This window comes from Equus przewalskii, chromosome 3 (genome assembly GCF_037783145.1).
Source record: "Equus przewalskii isolate Varuska chromosome 3, EquPr2, whole genome shotgun sequence".
NCBI classification, from domain to species: domain Eukaryota; kingdom Metazoa; phylum Chordata; class Mammalia; order Perissodactyla; family Equidae; genus Equus; species Equus przewalskii.
In genome coordinates this window covers 109,396,489-109,421,603 of record NC_091833.1, presented here as the reverse complement: position 1 = coordinate 109,421,603, position 25,115 = coordinate 109,396,489, and the positions used below count along the sequence as shown (strand labels likewise).

Here is a 25,115-nt window from a genome sequence, read left to right as displayed (position 1 = left end):
ATTTTAGGAAATGTAAGGTGCTCTTGCACATAGGACGAACATAAATAAAAAACAAATGAAAGTCAAAATGAAACAAAAAATAAGAAAGCAACTTTTTTTCAGCATCTCTTCGATCTTCGAATTATCTCCCCCTGATCTCAGATTGGTTAGGTTTTATCAGTTGCAGAGATGTTTGGAGAAAATCTCCACTATATTATGGTCCTGAGGTCAGTGAGCCTGCCATTGAGGTGGAGTGATCAATGCCTCCCTCCATGGGGTTCAGCAGAAAGAACCCTGCCCTGGGGGTTAGAAGACAATTCAGTCTTAACCTTGCCACCAACTCACTATGAGATCTTGTCGGGAGGAGGAGTGCCACCTGATGGCCATTCCTAATTGGGGTGGTTATGGCAAGTCACAGTTGGTAGGTTCCAGGCTTTAAGAAGTCTAGGTGGTAGGGGTCAAGTGGCAGAACCCTGAGGAAAAAGGTTTGCAGTAGGGAGGGAAGGACTGTTGTCGTGGATTACCAGCTTCAACTGAAGAGGAATTCTCCACATCACTTTCTTTCAGGGGCCACTCTACCCCTTCGGCAAGTCTTGCTGGGTTGTCCCAGCCTTGACTCAACTCCACAATGGGGAAAGCAGATGCGCCATGTTCAGGCTGTTCATGGAGGAGCAGTGAGGTGGTGGCAGTGGTAACTAAGCCAAGACCAGGGCAATGGTATATTTGGAGATGGTCTGCAATTGTTTCTTGGTGGGTTCAGAGAAGCTACTGGCATTTCGGGCTAGACCTTTCTGTGGAGTTGAGGACTGCCCTGTGCATTGTAGGATGTTTAATGTTCCCAAACTCCTTCCTTCTACTACATACTAGTACTACCAAACATCGTGAGGACCAAGGACTGCTCCCATGTATTTCCAGTGCCCCATAGGGTGGGTTCTCCTCCCTACCTGGTTTTCAGAACCACTGGAAGCCAAGGGGTCTAGCTGACTTCCCCCAGAAAATTCCTTATGCAGTTTCAATATTCAGTTCCAACTTTATTAAGAGGCAGCATTTCCTCACATCCCAACTACTTAGTCCCTATAAGGTTATGCCCAGAGCAGGCATTACTAACCTGAATAACACCAATTTGACATTGACAGTACATTTTCAGGTGTGCACTTCTGTGAGCCAGTCTAAAAGTGACAATGCGGATTGTTAGTCAAAGAATTTGGAGCCTTGGAACCTAGTCTGGCTTTTACCCTTGACTCATTTAAGACAGATCATTTTAGATTTTTAAGCCTTGGTTAAATTCATCTATAAATGAAAGTGAGGAACTCTCATATTTCTCATCTCCAAGGTCCCTTCTAGCTCTAATGTTCAACTCTACTGAGAGCCCAGCACTGACTCAAATTTGAATATGAAAATGGAACATATCAGGCATACCTCATATTATTGCACTTCGCTTTATTGTGCTTCCCACATATTGTGTTTTTTACAAATTGAAAGTTTGTGGCAACCCTGTGTCGAGCAAGTCTATAGGTGCCATGGTTCCAACAGCATTTGCTCACTTCATGTCTGTGTATCACATTTTGGTAATTCTCTCAATATTTCAAACTTTCTCATTATTGTTATATTTGTTATGGTGATCAGTGGTCTTTGATGTTCCTATTGTAATTGTTTTGGGGTGCCATGAACCATGCCCATATAAGACGGTGAACTTAATTGATAAATGTTGTGCTCTGACTGCTCCATCAACTGGCCATTCCTGTCTCTCTCCCAATCCTCAGGCCTCTATATGCCGAGACACAATATTGAAATTAGGCCAATTAATAACCCTACAATGGCCTCTAAGCATTCAAGTGAAAGGAAGTCACACGTCTCTCTTTTAAATCAAAAGCTAGAAATGATTAAGCTTAGTAAGGCATTTCAAAAGTGAAGATAGGTTAAAGCTAGGCATCTTGTGCCTAACAGCCAAACTGTGAATGCAAAGGAGAAATTCTTGAAAGAAATTAAAAGTGCTACTCCAGTGAACACTCAAATGTAAGAAAGCAAAACAATCTTATGGCTGATACAGAGAAAGTTTTAGTAGTCTGGATAGACCAGCCACAACATTCCCTTAAGCCAAAGCCTTAGCCAGAGCAAGGCCCTAACTCTTCTCAATTCTCTGAAGGCTGAGAGAGGTGAGGAAGCTGCAAAAGAAAGTCTGAAGCTAGCAGAGGTTGGTTCATGAGGTTTAAGGAAAGAAGTCATCTCCATAACATGAAAGTGTAAGGGGAAGCAGCAAGTGCTGATGCAGAAGCTGCAGCAAGTTACCCAGATCTAGCTAAGATAGTTAATGAAGGTGGCTGCAATAAACAAGTTTTCAGTGTAGGTGGGACAGTCTTATATTGGAAGATGACATCTAGGACTTTTACAGCTAGAGGTCACTGCCTGGCTTCAAAGCTTCAAAGGATAGGCTGATTCTCATTAGAGGCAAATGCAGCTGGGGACTGCAAAAATGCTCATTTACCATTCCAAAAATCCTAGGGTCCTTAAGAATTATGCTAAATCTACTCTGCCTACGCTTTATAAATGGAACAACAAAGCCTGGATGACAGCACATCTGTTTACAACATGCTTACTAAATATTTTAAGCCCACTGTTGAGACCTATTACTCAGAAAAAAAGATTCCTTTCAAAATATTACTGCTCACTGACAATGCTCTGGGTCACCCAATAGCTCTGATGGAGATGTACAAGATGAATGTTCTCATGCCTGCTAACACAACATCCATTCTGCAGCCCACGCATCAAGGAGTAATTTTGACTTTCAAGTCTTATTAAGAAATACATTTTGTAAGTCTATAGCTGCCAGAGATAGTGATTCCTCTAATGGATCTGGGCAAAGTGAATAGAAAATCTACTGGAAAGAATTCACCACTTTAGGTGCCATTAAAAACATTCATGATTCATGGGAAGAGGTCAAAATATCAACATTAACAGGAGTTTGGAAGAAGTTGATTCCAACCCTCACGGATGACTTTCAGGAGTTCAAGACTTCAGTGGAGGAAGTAACTGCAGATGTGGTGGAAATAGCAAGAGAACTAGAATTAGAAGGGGAGCCAGAAGATTTGATTGAATTTATCTCATGATAAAACTTTTAACGGATGACGAGCTGCTTCCTAATGATGAGCAAAGAAAGTGGTTTCTTGAGATAGAATCTACTCCTGGTGAAGATTGTTGAAATGACAACACAGGATTTAGAATATTACACCAACTTAGTTGATAAAACAGTGGCAGGGTTTCAGAGGATTGATTCCGATTTTGAAAGAAGTTCTACTGTGGGTAAAATGCTGTCAAAGAGCATCGCATGCTACGGAGAAATTGTTCATGAAAGGAAGAGTCAATCAATGCAGCAAACTTCACTGTTGTCTTATTTTAAGAAATTGACACAGCCACCCCAACCTTTAGCAACCACCACCCTGATCAGTCAGCAGCCATCAACATTGAGGCAAGATGACGGTTAGCAATTTTTAGCAATATTTTTAAATTAAGGTATCTACATTTGTTTTTAGACATAATGCTATTGCACACTTAATACACTATAGTGTAAACATAACTTTCATATGCACTGGAAAATCAAAAAATTCATGTGACTTGCTTTATTGTGACATTCGCTTTATTTTGGCGGTCTGGAACCAAACCCGCAATATCCCCGAGGTATGCCTGTATATTTAAGACCAATTATTTAAAGAGAAGAAATGGTTTTCACAGAGAGAAATTTTAAAGTTCAAAAAAAAAAAATTCTTACCACTCAAGTTTTGGGAAACATTTTATAATTTATATATAAAATCTCAGTAAGAAACCATGTAAAATGACAGAAATATCCACCTTACATTAAGTCCAAAAAAAAAAAATTCACACACACTGAATGTAAATTTTAATTACAAAACAAGAATATGAACAAAACATTTTAAAATAATCTCAATTATTTGGCAACTCATCACATCATTGCTAGAGACAAATTTGATCTTAAGAAAAGTTTAATCTTATGAAAAACTTAAGTTGGACAGTTTGCTCATATGTGAGTTAAAACATGTTTAAAAAAGAATCTGGCAGTAAAGCCAGTTTCTATCCTGAAATAATTGTGTATAAAACAACATAAAATCCTGAAGCTTGATAGATAGAAGTGACCTAATGTCAATGCATTTGTCTTCACTGAAAAGACGACATGGAAAGAACAGGGGAGACGCCTCAGAGGAGTACAGAGGAGAGGTACAAACACGGGTGGAGGGGCTGCTGCCGCAGGTAAAGGGTCAGGATGTGACTTTCCCTGAACCGGGACCTCCTACGCCAGAGGGGATGGTAGAAAAGTCACTGATGCGGGTATAATCTAAAAACAAGTACATTCTTAAAAAACAGTCACACCTGTGAACAGAAAAGCAATGGAGATCCTTTCTTGAGCTAAACTACTTTACTTGGATACATGCGAAAAGATTTTGTATTTCCTGCCAGATCATATTCAGATAGTTACAGGGCAGGCAGAGTCCTAAAACATTTCTACTAATGACTGCATAGCATTTAAAACCCTTTTTTTATTAAAAAAAATAATAAAATAAAATAAACAGATATATAGTAAAGTTCACAGATAAGTTTTCTCTGTAAAATAAATAAAGTGTTCATTGATTAGCATCATACATAGAGTAAAATACAACCTATTTTTACATGTTTATATACTGTACACAGATCACCAGGACGCAGCCTGGTGTCTGATGGGCTGGGAGGGTTGCATTAGTGATGTGTCGCATAGGGAAATCCCAATTTCAAATGTTAAAATATACAACTACTTTGTTTTGAGTTTAGATACAAAGTAAACTTATTTTCCTTTATCTGAAATAAATGTACATAATATCTTCTATGAACAATAGTTTATAAAGCTGTTTAAAACATAACAAGAAAAAGCTTGCACCTAGGAACTTAGAGCACATGCACGTCCTTTCCCTGGTTAAAAAAAAAAAGCCTGTGGCCCCTAAGGCTCGTCCCCCTTCTCTCCACTGTGTCCCCGACAAGCCAGGAGCAGCTGCGGTGAGGGTTCTCAGGATTATCGCTTTGCCTTCTTCACAGGGGCTTCCTCCACTCTCTGCTGGCCTCGCGTGCGCGCCCCAGGAGGGCTGACTTCTCTCTTGCGCTTGGTAGGAGGGGAGAGCTGTGCCTTGGATCTGTAGTAAGCAAAAGTCAAGGCAGTGGTGAGAGCTTCAAATAATTTGGGAGTTCTTTAAAAAATGGGAGGTTTTTGAACTTGAAAGGCAAGAACAAAAAAACCCTAGTAACGTTTATATAGGAGACTCCAGAAAAGCCTCTGCTAATTGGTTATTTGCTGACAGCCTCACACACAAACAGGGGGCTGGAGGGGGAGTTCGGAAGCCTGTGCTCAGGTTCTGGCTCTGTTGGACTCTAGGTGTTGACCTTGATCAAATCAACTTTCTTCTCTGGGCCCTAGCTCTTCTATCTGTAAAATAATCAACATCCAGGCCCCCACACATTGTCCAAGTTGAAACAACTGGCAAGAACACAGTAGGATTGCACCCTAAGTCTGAGAAAGTGCACAATCATGTTTCATAGCACAATAGTATGGAAGAGAGCTGGCCGTGCTAGAAAAGGCACAGGAACTTTAGAAGAGCATTCTAACTAATATCTATCTATCTATCTATATATACATATTTCTATCTCTATTGCTTGGCTCTCTGATGCTTTCAGGATAAAGTCATTTGAGCATAATATACAAGACCCTTTATAATTTGCCCTTGACTTCCGCCCCATCCTGGACTCCAGTCCTGCCATTCCCAAACACATGATGTTCTTTTACACTTTCCTGCTTTGGCACATGATTTTTTTGAAATCATTCCACACTCCCCATCAGACAAACCTCATTTTTAAGCCCCGGTTCAAAAGCAACTCCTTCTGGGACGCCTTTCCTCCCCCGCCACACAGCAAACTGCTAGCTGGAAATCCCACAGCACTTACCATGGTAACTTATCTGCTGAGTTTTTTCAAACCGTAGGTTACCGTCATTATTTTAAAACAACATATTAATAAAACACAGTAGAAAATACCACTGGCATCACATCTATTAAGTCTGGGTCGTGAACCTTTTGTTTCGGTTACAGCAGCAGGAATGTGAGCACTGGTTACATGCAAACTACATTCTTATCATGGGCTGCTCTCAAAAAAATCTGAAACTCATACACTCCTATCTCCTCCATTAGACAGGATGCTGTTTCTCCAAGGCAGCTGGCGAGTTTTATTCTTTTTCCTGTCTCCAGTGCCTGGTACAAGCCTTGACACACGTAAGTAAGCAGTAAATGTTATATCGATGAAGGAAAAAACTTGGAAAACTTAAATTGCAGGAGATGGAGAAATGGGACTTTACTGATATGAAGACACATTGTGCTTATTGTTCCTTTGACAGCAAAAGTAAGTAAACTCAAACTGATCAAACATTGTTGTATATGATGTAGTTTCAGCATATTACCAAGTACGTGTTGAGAATGGCTAAAAAAGCAGAGTTTGTTAATAACTCATTTCAAACTGTGTCCAGGGAAAGCCATCAGCCAGTAAATGAACGCCTGTTCACTGAACAGTTGGTGTGTGCCAGCACTGTGCTAGATGCCACATAGCAGAGAACAGAAACTTTGAGTCAGAGTGCTTCTTACCAGCTTGTGAGCTTGGTAGGTCACCCAGGCCCTTTCTTTCCACCCAGAGCATGGTCTGTGACCAGAGGAATGGGCATCACCCAGGAAATGCAGACTCTCAGGCCCCATCCAAGACCTGCTGAATCGGAGCCTGCACCTTAACAAGAGCCTCCAGTCGTTGGTCTGCACACTCAATATTGACAAATATGGATCAGACCTTTCTGAGATTCTTCCTTTCACATATAAAATAAAAATAAATATTTCACTTAATGAGGATTAAGTGGGCGAATCTATGCACTTTAGTTTGTTCCCCTTCTATAATACTGGGACAATGATCCATACATACATGACAGTGTGCTATGAAGATCAAAAGTGATGCGACGTCAAAACAGCTCCTGTATACTGTGAAGAGTACTTTGTTTTTTGATGCTATGATGTACAGAAAGTAAGATGAGTCCCTGATTTCAAGGAAGAAGCTTATAGCTCAGAGGGAGGAAAAAAACTAATAGACCTAAAGCAATGGCATATGCCAATCTCAACTGCACAGCCTGACGGGAAGTGCAACAGGAAGGAGAGGTGAGAATGGGCTGAAGCAGGCGGGGAGGTGTCCTGAAGAAGGTGGGTGTCACAGACGGAAGGACCTGGCTTACCACAGGGCTGGTGCTGAGGGCACGCCTCCAGAAAGAACCAGCACAAGCAGAGGCAAAGGAGCAGTGCTCAGCACCACCTGTGGGAGCAGCAGGATGAACCAGGCTGCGTGACGGGCTGAGTGTTGCGGCGAGAGGCTGCGCCTGAAGGGCGTGTCTACTCCGTTACCTCATCGCCTCTCCACGCTCTGGCTAAAACAGACAATTCTGGGCGGTTACAAGCTTGACAGTGCTGTGCTGACTGAACCAAGCATTCAGACCTACGATACTCAAGAAGAAACATGCCTCGCCTTCTGTCCTGGTGGACAGGAGTCAGCATGTCAGGCTCACAGGTGTGCGGAGGGTCATGAGGTGAGGCCAGACAGGCAAGGCCACTGAGACTCCTTTTGCAGCCTTTCCTATTCCTTTTGGGGTAGGTTTCCATTTGGGAAACCAATGATCCCCAAAGACAGTTATTTGGCAGGACAAAAATCTGAAAGGAACTTGGGCAGAAAGCGTTACTGTACCAAAAATAGTCTCAGGGGGTTAAAAATGATTTGAAGCGTAAGTAGGGACTTACCTTCCTAATGGGGGAGATTTACTAACTTTCTCGCTGGTAGATAACTTCTCTTTTGCTAATTTTTGGCGATTTCTAGGAGAAACCGTTTCTGGGTTGCCAGGTTTGGATGTTGCACGTGCAGGTGGCTCGCTATGATGCTTTCTGAAACAGATTATAAAACACTGGGCAGTGGTAGCACTGAACACTCTAGTCCCTGGGACTCTTCAGAAAGCACGAGGCTGCTCATGGGCGAATCAGAGAATGGCAGCCAAAAGCAGGAAAAGCAGGTTGGTTCTCTGGCCCTCTGCTAAGAAGTCGATCTTGACATCATCCACAACTAACTCTTTGCGTGACTCTAGCTTTGCTTTTAAGGTGCGGGAGATTTTATCATGCTTTGGGGAAAGATGAATCTGTGATGAACAGAAACCATATTGGCTGACGAGATAAAGACCTCAAGAGAGCTCACCAAAGGAGAACAAGCGGCCAAGACTCATGAAAGTATAATTCACAGAGCTAAATGTTAAAGCTTTATAACTGGGTCCAAGAGTCAAGTGCACAAGCATCAGGTGAGGGAAGCTCTGACTCACCAGCAAGAACACTAAGAAGAAGGCCTCGCTGAAGCACAGTGTCTAGGATATGAGGCAGGACAGTCCTCTTCTGGATTCATTACCCACATTAGGTATAGAAGATTTGCTTCTTAAAGAGGAGACAGATAAACTCAGGAGAAAAAACACGGATGATGAGGGCGCTCAACATAAGAAGAGAAGACCTGGAAGCTGCCCTCGAATGTTTAAGAGAAAGTTGTATAGAGGCCCCAGGAGTAGAACTAGAACCATGAGCAGAAACTACAGGGAAGCCAGCTTCTACCAAACACAAGGAAGAGAATGCCGGGAGGTGGCTTTCCCTGCCACTGGTGCAGGTGCAAAAGCAGAAAGATCATTTCAGAGGAGCCGCTGGTGCAGCGACTGAAACACTGATGGGTCAGCGGTACCAACCCACGGAGACCCCATCCAACCCTGAGAACCTGTGAAATTACGAAGATGCCAGAGCCCTGGAACCAATTAACGAATGCCAAGGAATCGAAACCAAAGAGAAAAGAATCTATTTGTCAATCCAAAATTCCTAAAGTACATTAAGGAAGAGTATTGATAATCCAGGTGATTATAGAACTATGAGCCAAATAAGATTTATTTTTGAAGAATGAATTTTAAAAGGCAAATCTGATATGGGGCTGGCCCCGTGGCCGAGTGGTTAAGTTCGTGCGCTCCGCTGCAGGAGGCCCAGTGTTTCGTTGGTTCGAATCCTGGGCGCGGACATGGAACTGCTCGTCAAGCCACGCTGAGGCGGCGTCCCACATGCCACAACTAGAAGGACCCACAACAAATATACAACTATGTACTGGGGGACTTTGGGGAGAAAAAGGAAAAAAATAAAATCTTTGAAAAATAAAAATAAAAAAAGGCAAATCTGATAGCTACTTCCAGACACTCACTCGAAGATGGCCAGAAGGCCTATGGAGCTTTCTCTGAGGTGGGCCCTACTGTAGCGGATGATCTTTCCAATGACTGTCTAAGAGGGAGGCGGTGGTGCTGGGCGGGTGTTCTGTACCCGAATGCAGGGGTGCTGAGCTCCAGCACCCTCACTCTCTCCTCTCAGCAGGAATCTTGATTCTGTGACTTCTATTTATCTGAGCTGCCCCATGTAAAAAACAAACATGAGACCACCACCTTACCTTTAGCTATGTGACCTCCTAAGTCTTTTGGCTCTAAACTCTGTTTCTTTGAGAAATCAAACCATGGTGCAAATGGCTAGTAACGCACAAGTTTGAAGGAATCAGAAACAGGCTGATTTAAGTCTTTATATAAACACAAGACACTATTACTATTATACTACAGTACAAGGTGTTAGTAAGCGATACATTTGAAATAAATGTTCCTGAACTTTTTGATTAATCTTGGGTAATGAAATTATAGAAATGATATCAAGATTAACAGCTTGTGAATCACATTAAAAACGGAAAATATTCTTGCTTTAGAAAAAGTTATTAAACTGTACAGTAAGGCAACATTTCTTAAAATGTGTTGTGGGAAATACTGATGATATTAACAGGCATAAAGACATAGGTGAGAGGGTGGGGGAGTAAAATCAGCAAATAATGTTTGTTTAGACAAAGTTAAACGTATTTCTTTCCTTTAGGACAATGCTAAGTTCTTAATATTTTAACGTACACTGTGACTTACAAAGATGAGGAGAGAATTCACTGGTGTTCCCAGAACGCATTTGACCATGGTACTCTTTTTTTCCAGAGACTTCTTGCTATACTAGGGTTTAGGAGAACATACTTTGGGAAACATGAAATTATCAGTTATGTAAGTAAAAAATGGTCACATATGGGCAATTTCATGTGATCAATCTATGACACAGCACTGGTTAGATGCATCTGACAACAGTGATGGGTATGCCTGCTTTCTGTCTCTCACTGGAGCTGAGCATGCTGCATGTAGGGACTGTGTTACATGCATTTCTGTTTTCACCCATGGTGCTCAGCGCAGTATCTGAGACATCTACTGACGCTGACTACATATTTGTAAAAGAATTGAATGGGTTCCATCAAACAGGTATCTAAAACCTGGCAAAGATTCTGAAGTGATCCTCAAAAATGGTTTAAGAAGGGAAATGGGTTCTCCAAGAAGAACCAAAATGTGAGAGGGCTGAGAGCATGTGCTCTCTGAAGATAAAATGAAAGGGGACGGCTGACACTGCGGCGGGAGTGAGTCAAAGAAAAGAGAATCCTGAGAAACCGAAGCTGTTTCCTGATGGAGAAGCTGGGGAAGGGCTTCGGAAGCTCTCTGCCCCCCCGTTACCTCTGAGCCTCGGATCTAGTGCTGGACCTTGTGGTGGCTCCCAAGGGCTCATCCTCTTCCTCCTCTTCCTCTTCCTCATCAGACTCCTGGTCTTTCTTGTCCTCAGTTGCTTCAGAAACTGACTTCTGGCGTTTTCTTTCTGGTTCTGAGGATTCTGTTCAAACAGCAGGGTAACACCTGGATTGTACAATTCCCAAAGACACTTCCAAAGGACAGTCATGGAGTTTAGAACATAGGATATTAGGGATTTGGAGGCAGAAGAAGTGGTTTTCCACTTCCTTTTTATTTCAGCACTTGCAACTCACAACTGTTTAACTTAATCTCAAACACATTTGGGATAGTTTACTTAGGCAGTTCACAGCCAGCATTCATGAAAAACTCACATGTACTCAGAAAAGCATCTGGGATGTACCACTTCTGACATGGGATTAGAGCCATTTCACACGTATTTATGTAATATTAATACTAGCTCCACCCCATTTTTCCTCATTCAAAGGAAAACTCTTAAAAAGGTGATTTTGCAATAAGACTCTGCAGTTAAGAATCTGCTAGGCACATACCAGCCTCATCTGATAAAGTGAGCGAACGCTTGGGCTTCCTTCCTCTCCGACGCACACTTGCTATTGTTTTTTCTTCACCATCATCCTAGAAACAATCAAATTAAAGTTGAAAGGGCAGTCAATCAAGCAACTTGATAAGTTTATTTCTAAAGGACATATCCTGTTAAGAAAATTAACACTTACATTGCTTATACTTCTTTCCTGTAGGTTAGGTGTTTCTTTATTGGACTCATCTTTAAGAAAAGGGAAATCTCTGCATTAATGCTTTATTAGTATAAAATTAAATTTCAACAGTCTGGCTTATTATCTATGACTGTACCAGTGGTAATTAATTGTTATACAATTTATCATTATTTTCTATCAGCTGAGCAAAGTTTGAGCTGGAATACCTAGCAGAGAGCACATCAGAGTGCAAGTCAGGACACTCAAGTTTGCATTTCGGATTCGTCGCTAATAAGCCAAGTGATCTGGGCAAATTACTTAAATTTCCTGAACCTCAGTTTCTTCATCTGTAAGGAGTTGGGTTAGACCACCTTTATGGTCCTTTTCAGCTCAAGTGCCCCGAACCCAGAAAGGGAAGAAAAAGGGGACACCTAGGGAGCCCCCCAAAATGCACCAGGATTACAGACTTTATTGAAATCTCAATGTAGCTCTATAAATATTACAACTTCATTTTATAGTTAGGAAAAACGAGGCTTGAGTAACTTAAGTAATTTGTTCAGAGTCACTAACTAACAAGTAGGGTGATAGCTGGAATTCTTTTAACCCCAAATACTTACATCATGACAATTAAAAAAGTACATATTATAAGCCTGTGTTAGGTTGTGTGTGACTATTCTTTATGTATCTGCTTTCTGCAAATGTTACAATTTTCTGAGAATGTATCTTGGTAAGAAAAATGAAGTTTGGTTCAATGCACTATTTGAAGCTAAAATTATGGGATGCTTGTTAGACACTCAACAACCCAAAGGTACCTCTTATTAGTGATGAAGAGTGTCTAGTTGCCTTTTTCTGCAAGTTTAATATACTCATGGAGATGGAAGGGTTAAACTTCCAAGAAAAAGGCCGACAAAGAGTCCTGTCTTAAACTGGTCATCATTACCCAGATTCAGAAAACTACTGCCAAACAATAACCCTCAAACAAAATCACATAGCTTAAATTAGAGTCTTTAAAGGGCATTCAAGTTTGGATTTAAAATACTATAAAATTATGAGTAAAAACTGGTTAAAAATCAAACATAAGCAGAATTTCCTCCCCTTTTAAAAAAAATAAACAAACCTTAATTTTTCAACAGACAAGGAAAAAACTCAAGTATGATCACAAGATTGTGTATAGTTAAATGTGGGAAAAAATTTAAATTACATATTTGCTTTACCTTGCTGATCAGAATACGGACTTTGCTGATCTGACCATACTATTTATTTGATCCAAAATAACTCTCACATTCATCTTTTTTGCCTGTGTCAACCCTTTAAAACCCGTGAATCGCTCTTCTTGCTCTTAGGTAAAAAATTTTAAATTTTATATGAAATGAACATATACACATTGTAAAAATTCTGGAAAATACAGGTAATAGTAATAAATAACATGGAATGTTCTCATCATCCCACCACCCAGAGCTAATCATTATCAACATTTTGGAATATTTCTTTCTCCTTGGCAAGAGGACAAAAATACTTGAAACAATTTTATCTCTTGCATCCTGGCTCTGTAAGCTGCTACACAGGCTGCCTTCAAAATTCTTCTTCTTCTGAGAACAATGGGCTCTTGAGTTGAATTCCTGTCTTGCTGATAAGAGTGCCCAGTCCCCAGGCTGATCTATTTCTTCCTTAAACGTAGCCAGGAAATTATGGTTTGGACAGCCAGGGCCTTCCCTATTTTGCTTTTGCTTGCCTACACCCTCTTCTCTGAAGCTTCTCAGACTTTAAAAGCAAGAATGGCTCAGATTACAGGAAAACCTAGTAGCATAGTCTCTTGTAGCTATAAGGACAACTGTTTTTAGCAAGGAGGCTACCCACTTACTGAGAAAAAATGAAACTCTAAAAGTTTCCCCGATAGTCAGTCTCCCCTGCCCCTTCCTTAGATCATGACAGAGCTATGGTCTAGGTACATACCTGTTTGCATTACTTTCAGTTTGCCGCCAGGTGGAGATTGGTCCACCTAAATTTAAACAAAGTCAAAAATTTATCATCACCACACAGAAAGTCGATCAATAATGTAAAGAAGGCTTAGGACCTCTATTATTTAGGCAGAGTATTAGGAACCTATTTTCTGCAGGTGATTAAGTATATCAGGTAAATATGGATGCCCATGTTTCCCAACACACAGTCTTTCCCTAAGGAGAATTGGGGTTTTAACCCTCCCCGGCCACCTGCTGCTACACTGGCTAACAAGCACCGGAGGGACATGGCATGGCCCCCTGGAAATATTCCCCAACCCCGGCAAACCATCTTCCACGTTGGTAATTGCATTCACATGTGGCTCTTCGGTTTTGTTGTGTTATAATAATTCTACGAAATAAGTACTGAAGGCATTGTCATACTACTTTATATCCAAGGAAACTGAGTCTCGAGAGGGTCACAGGATTGGCTGAGTGCCAGAGATCTGGGAGTAAGTGGCAGAGCTGAGGCATGAATCTCATTTGCTTTTGTTAGGTCAGTGGACATATGTTTGTCCTCCTAATAATGCTGTCATTGAAACTTATGCAATGAAATCTTGATACAAAGATTTCATTGGGCATATACTTGAGGGTCAAAGATAAAGTATCAAGGAGGATTTTCCTGCCTTGAAATCAGTGTACATTTTATTACAAAAGGAATTCCATAGAAATTAGTAAGATGGTGAGACGTGCTGGAGATTTCCATAAAGAAACCACGATCTAAAATTCATATAAAACAGTTAATTTCTACATTTTAATCAAGGATGACTACAGGAAGATAAGTCCCTAGATAATTTTTATATAACCAAGCTCACAAGTAAGGATGGGATCAGACTGAAGAGCAACTTATATAATTATGTTTATATGAAGATATTAATAATCAAGATATTATTTAAATGGTTATTCAATGTTTTCTTTAAGAAAGTCTTTTAAAGCTTTTCAAATGCCTTTAAAAAATAAAGTAGTTCAAAATACTAGATATTGCAGTATACCCTTTCCAGGTCAAGAGCAAATATCTGAAGAGTTCTCATCTTTTGCAATTACTTACAGTGACAATGCCAGTATCTGTTTTGCAGTCTTCTTCTAAAAAATGCAAAAATAAAGCTCACTTAGAAAATCAGCTTGAAAATTTCTTGAGCGTGAACTGAAAACATACCAAATACCTACTTGTTTTTAATGCTGTTTCTACAGGGTATTTACGAGGTCGTCCTCTTTTCCTTTTAATAATTACTGGCTGATCTTCCTAAGGGGAAAAGGAGGGGAAAAAAGCAGTAAAAAATAATTTTATCCTCTATAATATAAATAGTTCCTTTTCTAAAAATGAGATTTAGAGTTCCCTCCTAAGAGGTCTCAAATCCCAGCTTTGTCCCTTAGAAAAATACATGACTTTGGGCTTAGTGTTTCATTTCTCTCAGGGCAGTTCTCCTACCTGATAAATATTAATAATTGTAGTATGAATTCATGGAGTCGTGAGGATTATGAAATAATGAGGTAACAGAAATGAATGCTTAGTGTTAGCTTTTACTTCTGTAATAAATATGTATGTCCATTTAAATTTGGGTTTAGTCCAAGTCACTTGTGATGAAACATTATCCCTTATAAAAAAAAAGGCAGGTCACTGAATTTCTCATATAGAAGTTTGAGAAAAGAAAAAGAACTATTAAAAAGTTGTATCAATGGGGCTGGCCCCATGGCCGAGTGGTTGGGTTCACGCGCTCCGCTGCAGGCGGCCCAGTGTTTCGTTGGTTCGAGTCCTGGGCGCGGACATGGCACTGCTCATCGGACCACGCTGGGGCAGCGTCCCACATGCCACGGCTGGAGGAACCCACAACGAAGAATACACAACTATGTACCGGGGGGCTTTGGGGAGAAAAAGGAAAAAATAAAATCTTTAAAAAAAAAAAAAAAAAAGTTGTATCAAGACTGGCCAACTTGGCAACAGTTATCTAGAAGATCTGGCTGGTGTACTGGCTGTTTCCCTTGATTAATGGGCCTCTGTCTCAGGCCACTGCCATTCTGTGCCCCACTGGGCTCTCTGTAAATCCAAATGGGCCTGGAGCGGGCAGGGCTGGAGGTCTGCCTGCTTCTGCAGCCTCCCAGGAATCCCTGGCTTTGCCTCATCAAACCAGGTCCCACGTGGCGCTCGCTGCAGGTTCTGTACACCCTGCTGCTGCTGCTCCCATCCCGTCCTGTCCAGACTCCAGGGCTCAGCAGCCCCAGTCTCTGACCTAGACTGGTGCCTGGCTGGGGCAGGCTAAGCTGTCACATCTGGAACCTGACCTGGACATGGAGGGACAATTCTGGGCTGATCCTATATGGCCATGACAGAAGTAGGTTTCATACAAATGTTTGGATAAAACAATGATGATGAGAAGAAAATTAATCAAAATGACACTGATAAAATGCACTGTATGAAATGGTGCCCCACTGCATTTAAAAAAAATAACTACTTCAAAAATACTTAAGAAAACTGTAGGTAACAGTATTTAATGCATTTTATTTGTTCTTAGTACTTAAATAAATCTGAATACAATCTGAAAAACATTCCTTACCTCCTGAGATTTTATGTTGTCATCGTCATTCTGCTCCGTCTTTTCACCAGCAGCTTCACTGCTGCTATATTCATCTGCAGAAGTGGCAGAGCTCAGTTCACTGCCTCATCATCACGACATCTACCAAGGTGACCCACGCAGTCCCAGTCACACACGCACACACGCTCCATTCTCAGGCCCATGCCAACCAAGTCAGTAAGCTGGAGTCTGGTTAATTGATAAGAGGCATACTTTGGGTAGAATAGGATTCAAAGTAAAAATGACTCCCAAGTTCTATTACTATTAAGCGAGAGTATACGGTGTTATAAAGGGAGGCAAACGAGCAGACTGCAGTTTCAGCGGGCAAGGCCTGGTGAGAGATGCTGACTGCTTTGAAGGACTAGTCTCCTCTCAAAACAATTCACCTAAGTAGAAGTATTACTTACCTTTTTCTTCCATGCACCTTGAAGCAGTGCTGTTTGTCTTAGAAGTTGGTTTAGATAATTCTTCCAAATCCCCAGAGTTCTCTTCCTAAAGAGAAGTTGAACAAGTCAAGAAACTTCTTTCTCAAACTTAACCCTGCCTCCATTTATCCTCCTCAACGTTTTCCCTTCTATTTCAAAAAAATTTCCTAGTGATCTTTAAGAAGTTTGTTGGAAACATTTTAAAAAGTAACTATTTTTGCTGCTAGTGAGACTATACAACAAGATTCTGCCTTTTCTGAAGGCAGAAAAGCATGAGATAAGGTTCAACTATAAAAGCAATGAAGCCATTATTTTCTTCACTGCCAAAGGGAAATCACCCTTCTCCTCCCTCATCCTGGACTTTATCTTTTTGAAAGAAACTCCAAAGAAAGAATGGATAGAAATTTACAACAGATTTTCTTTGTGGGGTGGAGGAGGGGAGGGATTAGGGGGAAGGGACAGAGCTGAAGGCATCAGGGAGAATTCTGGGTATCCAGCTGGGCTGATTTACAGCAATGATCTCTCAGTGGTTACAGGATTCATCCTTAGATGCAAGAAAGTTGTGATGAAGTACCAAAATGTTTATGCTATAATACTAACATAATATATAAACAGAAATATACAAATCAAACTTAAAACTACTGTTTTATAATATTGAAAGTCTGTATAAGTGATTTTTAAATGAAAATGGTTAAGTTAGAGTTTACTTAAATTTAACATTAAAGATACCCTTCAATCTGCTTCTCTCCAAATTTAGGAATACTGTCTCAGGATTCTTGTTCTGGATAGAGCAGGGGGAGGGAGGGGCTTAAAAGCCTATTTCTTTCCTTGGTCATGACCAACTGAAATTCATGACAATATGTGACTTTCTCTCTTTGCTTGTTAAAATTCTTTTACTACTTTTTATTTAGTTCATCACTCATTGGGGAAACAAAGAGACTTTGAACTGGTTTTAGTGAGCTGGAAGTCAGCTGCATATACTTTTATAAACTGATTTAAATATTTTTGGAACAAGGTCGAAAAAAATAAATTAGGGAAAGAGAGAGAATGAGGAGATGGAGCTGGTTTCGAACAACGAGAAGTACTGAGTCTCAGAAGTGGAAGAACACCCAAGAAGAGTTATCTACCAGGAAATGGAGAAATCTGGGCCTAGAACAAAAGAGAGGTAGGGGCTGAAATAAAATTTTTGAGCTGCTTCCCTGAGTCATAAGATGAAAACAAGACCATAGGAAAAAAAAACAATGAGTGATGTCCATCCTTGGACTACCTATATTTTAAGGGCAGGAGGTAAGGCAGAGATATAGCAGAATACTAAAATTTTAAAATAATATCTATCACTATATTGCACTGTTTTGGTGCAAGTATATCTGTAATAAAGCATATTACACTCTGGAAGAAAGCACCTAGAAACCTAAAGAAGTCAATAATATGAGTGAACAAAAACCAAAGCAATGATCATATCTAAACTGTGCTATTAATACAATCTTGTAGTATAAGACTATAAAGTTCAACATTTATTTTTTTTGAGAAAGCCTAAAAAAAATACACCTTTTATAATAAAGTGATTATTATCAGAGATACCTAAAGTAAAAGGGATAATAGAACAAAAAAAAATAAGTATTCACAGTGATGTCATTAGGTTTCCCCTACAACTTAATATTAATATGTGGAAAAACTACCTTTGCATCTTGTAGTTCAGTTTCAGAACACTGCCTCTGTGCTGTTTCTATTTTGGAATCCAGGACATCTGGATTATCATCTGTAAATCAGTTTGGACAGAATCACAAAGGAATAAAAGCTCAACGAAAAATGAAATGCATAGTTCTATTTTAAGACAGTTTAAGCCTTCTCTCTTAGGCTTGTCATACAGCGAAGCCAAAGTTATTCTAAATATATTTATAATGTCATGTGATTTGAGCACTGAACATGGGCTTTGGCCCTGGCAAAGCCAAAAAATAGAAAATAAAATAAAGAATCCACAAATGCCACAATGCCACTAACAAAGCAGCAGGTTCCATGGAACAGGCTCAGTGCATACAGAGTTCCCAGAGACACTTTTAAGTTCCTGAACAGGTTACCACCTAAGAGGTATAGCTTAATGATGAAGACCAAGGGCTTGGGAATCAGATTTATGTGGTGGAGATAAACCCACAATCTCTTGGAATCCTAATTTCTTTATTCATAAAATGGCGATAATACCTAACACGCATAACTATTGTAAATATGTACAAAGTACCATGGATGGTACCTAGAGTATGAAGTCAATAATTACAAAATAATCACGTTCCTAAGCATAAAAGGAAAGCATTTAGCTATCCATTCTTTCTCAAATATTATTTAATAAATATTTATTAGATCTGTACTTTGTGCCAGGCAGTAAAGTATAAAAGTCTCTGCACTGTCCAATATAGTAGCCACCAGCCACATGTGGCTATTGAAATTTAAATTAATTAAAATGGAATACAGTTAAAAATTCAATCTTTTATTCACACTGACCACATTCAAGTGCTCAATAGTCAGGCATGGCTAGTTGCTACTGTACTAGACAAAACATTTTCATCACTGCAGCAAGTTCTATTGGATGGCAACTGTCCTAGACCATGAGAGAATCACACTATGAAGCACAGAAGGGCTAATACACGCACCTTTACTGCCGTGCTTCGCCAGCTCTGCAGGGCATCTGTTCATGATATAAAATAAGGAACTGGGAGGCACCTGGCTAGGTGCCAGGCCCAGGCTACAGAGGGAACCTGGCTTTGTGTGAGTTCCAGGGTTGGGTCTTCCACAGAGAGCAATCTAGTTTCTAGATCAAGTCCAGAAAAGACCCGGAAGGTGTTAAGTGAGTCCAGAAACAAACTAGACTCAAGAGTTGTACAGGAAACAAATACTACCCCCAAGAATTTTCTACGTTATTGGCCCATGTTGGATATGAAAATAATACGATTTTCAAAGATGTCTAAAACAGGAACACATATATTCTAAATACCCAGTTCATCTTCTGAAGAGGGGTAATGCTTCTTTCTTTTTCTTTTAGGCATATGCCTTTCTTCCTCTTCAACCTGGAATTAAGAATGGCTATATTAAAAGCAATAGAATTTGGATCAAAATCTACTGAAATGGGGGCACATAGCTTCTAGTCTTTGGGATAAGTTTTTATCTAAATTAGAAAAAAATATAGAATAATACTTTTGGCATCTAGATTTTGATTAGACTCATTTTGTAAGCTTGGGTCCTTTTTTTTGGGATTTGAATATAAATCCTTACAAAATATCCAAATCTGTTTCTGGTTACATACTGTACTTCAACAATTTGAAAATATATTAAAAAAATATTTGTCATTTTACCATCTCTGAAGTCAAGCTAAGTCTTATAATCGATGGCATGTCATAAATTAATTGGAGTGTTTTTCTCCTTTCTTAGCGGCCCATTAAAGGGTTGATGAAAGGCAGTATATGAAACATTCTTGACTGTACAAGGATACGTACAAATAATCCTGGGACCTGCCAAACTTCCTAAACATTATAAGAACACAAATAGATAAAAGTAATATGGAGAACTCTTAATACATCCATTTAATTTTTAATACATACAAAGAAGTAAAGCCTTTGCACACAGGTGAAAACACTATGTATAAAACATGAAATACGTGAGGAGTTTCTCATGAAAACCCACCTCTTTAGGATTTGCTTCAACACTATGACCCCTTACGACTTCTGTGCTATCTTTTCTACCACTGGATATCTCTGAGAAATAAATACAAAAAAAACCTTTAAGTATGCATTCATTCCAATACTTATTTTATGGGTATGTGTGGCAGGGAGAAGGAAGAGGGAAGAATACGTCACTACTGATTGTGACAGGATCCTCACAACTATGTCAGGTAAGTTCCATGATTTCCATTTCTAGATGTGAGTAAATGGGATTCGGGAGGGAAGAGGATCACCAGACGTTACACAGCAGACTTCAAAACAATTTCCCTCAGCTTGTCTAGCAGCACAGTGTGAAGAAGTGTCCAAGAAAAACAAGCAAATGTCGTTTCACGGTCACAAGGTTAGCAAACATTCAATATCACAAGTCCAACAATATCAAATAATAGGAGAAGGCATGGAGTGATGATTGGTAGGCCACTTGGGGACAATATGGCACATTTGGTAAAGCTGAAGAGGTAGCTATCTACCTAGCAATTCCACACCTACAGTTCCAGGTATACTACATATGCACTGGGAAATAGGTACCAGATCATGCATGGTAGCAATCTTCGTAATTGGAAAAATTTGCAAAAACCCTCAATGTCCACCAACAAAAGAAGCAAGGAAAGTAACTGATATATAGTCATACAATGGAATATAAAAATATAAATAGCAATTGAAATAAAGTAACGACTTATATACATCAACATGACAAATTTCAGAACATAATGCTGAATGCACAAATAAGGTGGAGACAGTTCTATGTGATACCCTTTTCCTAAAGCATGCAACATAGTACTACATATTGTTTATGGACACATTCATATACATAGCAAATGCAGAAGAGTGGTTCCCTTTGGAGTGGGATAAAAGGGAAAGAGAATGGGAGTGAGGAGGAGTATAATGTGGATTTACCGATATCTGTAACATTTTTAAAAAAGCGTATGAAGCAAATACACTATATTTTAAGATATGACAAAACTAGGTGATGGGTACATGGGTGTTTATAATTACTGCTGCGTTACTTTGGTTTGAAACACGGAATAACACATTATAGAAATAACCGTATAGAGGATTAAGACCTCTTTCTCCATTCTTGGAATAGGGAATCAACGAAATCAATAGAAACTAACAAAATTCTATGTTCTGTTTGAGAAGAGAATCGTCCCTCTGGAGGTGGCAGCCTCCACAGGTTGCATGGAATAAGATCTGACCTCTAGAAGAAGACCCACATAAATGTGACATCTGTGATCTGCTACCAATTTGTGACTGCCTGTCAGAAGTTAACAGAGTTAAGTACTTAGCACAGCACTTCTCCTATGGCACAAGCCACAGGGGACTATAAATTTTGTATTCACATTGGATTGGTCTATTATTAGTTTATTGGTAAAGTTCTGGTAGCTATTTAAGGTGAAGCACTGCTTACAAGCTGCATGGCCTTGAACAAGCCACTGGACCTCTCTAAGCCTCAGTTCCTAAACTACAGATGTGATGCTGTTATTCACCTGACTGGATTATATGAATTAAATGAGCAAAAAATCTGCAAACTAATTAGCATAGGGCCTGGCACATAGAAGGTATACAACAAATGTAATTGTAATAAATATTAAAATTACTAGTATGAAATTCATTAACTTACCTTCTTTGTTATGAGGTTTGCTATGAATTTCTTCATTTGTTCTTGAGCCTGAATTTTCGACCTAAACACACAACAGAAGAGGTTATTTATGGATAGTCAAACAAAAGTCTTGAAGGCAGAAAAAAAAAAGAAGGTAATTTACATAACCTGGTTATTTGTGAGAATGCTAAAAGGAACTGCAATACATGTTCTTTTTAATTTCACCCAGAAGCTCAAGTGCATAGAGTATCTTCCTTTTGAAGAAGTTTCGGTTTAACAGATTATCATCCCACTGTGTTTGTTCTCCTTGTCTTTAACACGGTTATGGCAAAAGAGCAAGAAATGAGAGAAGAATTTTCTGTAAATTCTCTTTCCATTCAACAATCCCTCATGATTTTCTTGTTTCTTTACTTAAAAATGCTGAAGGATTCTGTCATTAGGTCATAAGATTTCCCTTTGGCAAATCTTGTCAGTTGTATGTTTTTTTTACTGAGGGAAGTCTCAGAATATTCTACAACGTTCTAAATTCCAGATCCAGAATTTCATGCATATTTGGAAAGGATGGTATGCTCAGATGGAGAAAAGGCAGTTGCTGGGGATTTGGGGAAACAAGGCAGGATGAAGCACATGCTGGGGACCTCACAATCACCTTGGCTGGCACCGGAGGTTTCAGTCACTTTTAGAATCCTTTTAACTTCTGGAGGGTGAAGCTGAACCAAACTAAGTGGGCTTTTCTCTTCCGTCTTACATCAGACTGAGTTTTTAGCTACAAAACGGATGTTTCAACAGGGTGAGGGAAGCCCTCTGATGCTAGTTGCTGGTAGTAAGCAAAGCTCTTTTGAATCCTGGAAAGAATGTGGCTGCCTGAAATTTGCAAGTATTTTACAAAACGCTCACTTCGGTATGATATTAGGTCCCCTATAAATGCACTCAGAAATACAAAAAAAAAATTCTTTCAAGTACAAAAGGGATTATGAGAGCCACATGTGGAAAAAATATGTATATATGGCAGTTATAGTTTAGTATCTTCAGAAAAGCTTTCCAAAAACATAAAGTGAACTTTTTTTCAAAATAAAATGTTTTGTTTAAAGCATCACAATAAGTTAAGACATCACAATCCAACTTGCAATCGCATTATAGTAATAAAAATAGAAAGTTCATAGTTCTTTGAAGAATTTCATTAGCATAACCAGGTTAAGGTTCCTAGTCTGAAGGACCTGGGAGTTCACCTATTTCCTTAGTTCTGTTTCATGACATTGGCCTAAAGAGCCACTAGAATACAGTGCTGACGAATTCAGAGTGATACTTTTTTTCTGAGGCAAACAACTAAATTTCAAGACATCAGTGGGTATAGTTGAACGTGGAAAAGAACAAGTAAAAGCTCTGGTCAATATGTTGAACTCGAGTGGACAACGTGCTACAAATTGTCTCCTGTCACCCAAAGAAATGAAGAGACAGCTCCCCCAAACTGTCCCCCGACCAAGTGCTCTCAAAACACCAAACCAAAACAACCCCAACAACAATAACAAAATCCAAACCATTACAGCGACTTACATTCAGTGATTCATTCACCAAAGAAGGCTCCCTCTGTAGTTTGGCTATTCAAAAACGAAAATGAGAAATAGGGACATTGAATATTGTTTCTGAACCACAGAGAAACAAATTTAGAAATTTTTAGGGTAGTTAAGTAGGACTATGTCGTTATGTGGCCTAGCAGCCTCTGTGAATTATAAAGTTCTGACCAATTATTTTCTACAATCCACGTTTTGTCATACTACCAGAAAAATAACAGAAACTAATGTTGCCCGCATTTTTAAAATAATGCCAGTGGTACAAGAAATCACTAAAGTAATTGAACTATGTCGGTGATCTGAAGCTTAGAAGAGAGGTGGAAGACCTTTATTTGTAACTGTCAAGCTGCAGTATAACACTGGTTCATTTAAAAATAATGCCATCAAATGAAAAGTTAGATCCTATCCCCTCAAACAGCGATGGTCTATTTATATTCTTTGGAAACTTGAAGTACAAGGTCTACTGTTTCTACTCAACAATGACAGAAGACACATTTTTCTTTTAAACAACTTCCTTTTACGTAAGTAGATCTCTTACTGAGCCACACCTAAACACAGTAAAGTAATCTGAAATATAACTCTGGGAACAAAGGACTTTAGAATCCAAAAATGTTACCTTCTTGGCAATTAACAAATGAGATGTTAATTATTTGTACTATAACACACACATACAGATTTTAACTAACACATGTGTCCAAGTTCTGGACAGATTAGTCATCGTTAGGGTTAGGGTTTTAACATGTCAGCATGAATGGCTTACCAGGTCTTGGTGTGGTCTTCCAGGACTGCCTGATATTTGTGCTTATAAGGTTCATGAGGTCACATACTTCGAAGGCTGCCCTTTCAGATGGTTTTGCCTGGGAAGGTCCCTGCCTTGAATGCCCCAGATAGTCCTGGGTGAGGATTTATACACACTACTCCTCATACACTGCCTTTTTCTTTGCCTTGTCCACCTAATTCACATCCTTCAATATTTGGCTACAAATTAGGAGTGATAAGTGCTTACCAAAATTCACAACTTACATATTCTTTGATCTCTCAATTCAGTTTTATGGAAATCCTTGGGGAAACATGTAGTTACACACATATGGGAGTTCACTGCTGCCTTATTTTTAACAGCAAAAAGTACAAAAACTGGAGACCACTGGAAGATCTAACAAATGGGAAAATGCATTATAGCTACTATTGAGCTATTAAAACAAAAACGGTCGATCTGTATACACTGACACTGAAGGAGCCTACATTATATGGCTGAGTACAAAAAAGAAATTATAGAACAAGATAAATATGATTTCACTTTTGTTTAAATACATAATTGTATTTAAGGTGGGCACTCATGAGGAGTGGGAAACTTTATCATGCACTTCTATGTATCTTACTTTCTCTAACTAAAGGAGATAGAGAAACTGGTTCAGCTTAGCCTTCCCCAAGGCCCTACCTAGCAAAGCTGACCCCAAAAGACATGAATGTATTTTTATTACAGGTAGCACTTTCCTCATTTGTACATCCATCTCGGCGAACTCCCTGAGGGAAGGAACTGCATGCTCCATCTTCATTTCCCTACTACTCACTAGTACCTGGCTTACTAACATCTGTCAGGGGAATAACTTAAAGCTAAGCTGACTAGAGCAGACGTTGGGGCTGGTCTCCTAGCACCTTCCCCAGAGCCCAGATTGTGGTCTGGGGCACAACGTGGTTCCAGAGACACCAATTCTATTCTTGCCCAATGAACAGAGCACTTGACTTAATTTAAGTCAACCAGCAAGTTATATTCATCTGGTCACACCAATCAGTCTAAGGTGAATACAGTTACCTAAACTGAAACAGAACAAATCTCAGGATTTAGGC

The 25,115-nt window shown here is 39.6% G+C and overlaps 1 protein-coding gene across 4 annotated transcripts in view; it reads right to left on the bottom strand.

Moving 5' to 3' along the window:
- Nucleotides 1–3,753: 3,753 nt before the first annotated feature.
- BOD1L1 (biorientation of chromosomes in cell division 1 like 1) overlaps nucleotides 3,754–25,115 on the bottom strand; it is a 53,898-nt gene continuing 32,536 nt past the window's right edge. The window contains exons 13-27 of one of the 4 annotated variants that reach the window (XM_070613221.1): nucleotides 23,251–23,294; nucleotides 21,718–21,778; nucleotides 20,062–20,132; nucleotides 19,376–19,448; nucleotides 18,069–18,148; nucleotides 16,372–16,456; nucleotides 15,947–16,020; nucleotides 14,562–14,637; nucleotides 14,443–14,477; nucleotides 13,351–13,396; nucleotides 11,419–11,468; nucleotides 11,236–11,320; nucleotides 10,676–10,829; nucleotides 7,833–7,973; nucleotides 3,754–5,153 (exon numbers count right to left, since the gene is read on the bottom strand). In XM_070613221.1, coding sequence (XP_070469322.1) covers nucleotides 5,036–5,153; nucleotides 7,833–7,973; nucleotides 10,676–10,829; nucleotides 11,236–11,320; nucleotides 11,419–11,468; nucleotides 13,351–13,396; nucleotides 14,443–14,477; nucleotides 14,562–14,637; nucleotides 15,947–16,020; nucleotides 16,372–16,456; nucleotides 18,069–18,148; nucleotides 19,376–19,448; nucleotides 20,062–20,132; nucleotides 21,718–21,778; nucleotides 23,251–23,294 — 1,193 coding nt within the window. In that variant the 3' untranslated portion in view covers nucleotides 3,754–5,035. The remainder of the gene's footprint in view (nucleotides 5,154–7,832; nucleotides 7,974–10,675; nucleotides 10,830–11,235; nucleotides 11,321–11,418; nucleotides 11,469–13,350; nucleotides 13,397–14,442; nucleotides 14,478–14,561; nucleotides 14,638–15,946; nucleotides 16,021–16,371; nucleotides 16,457–18,068; nucleotides 18,149–19,375; nucleotides 19,449–20,061; nucleotides 20,133–21,717; nucleotides 21,779–23,250; nucleotides 23,295–25,115) is intronic. The other 3 variants (XR_011538300.1, XM_070613222.1, XR_011538299.1) reach the window with 3 other exon arrangements.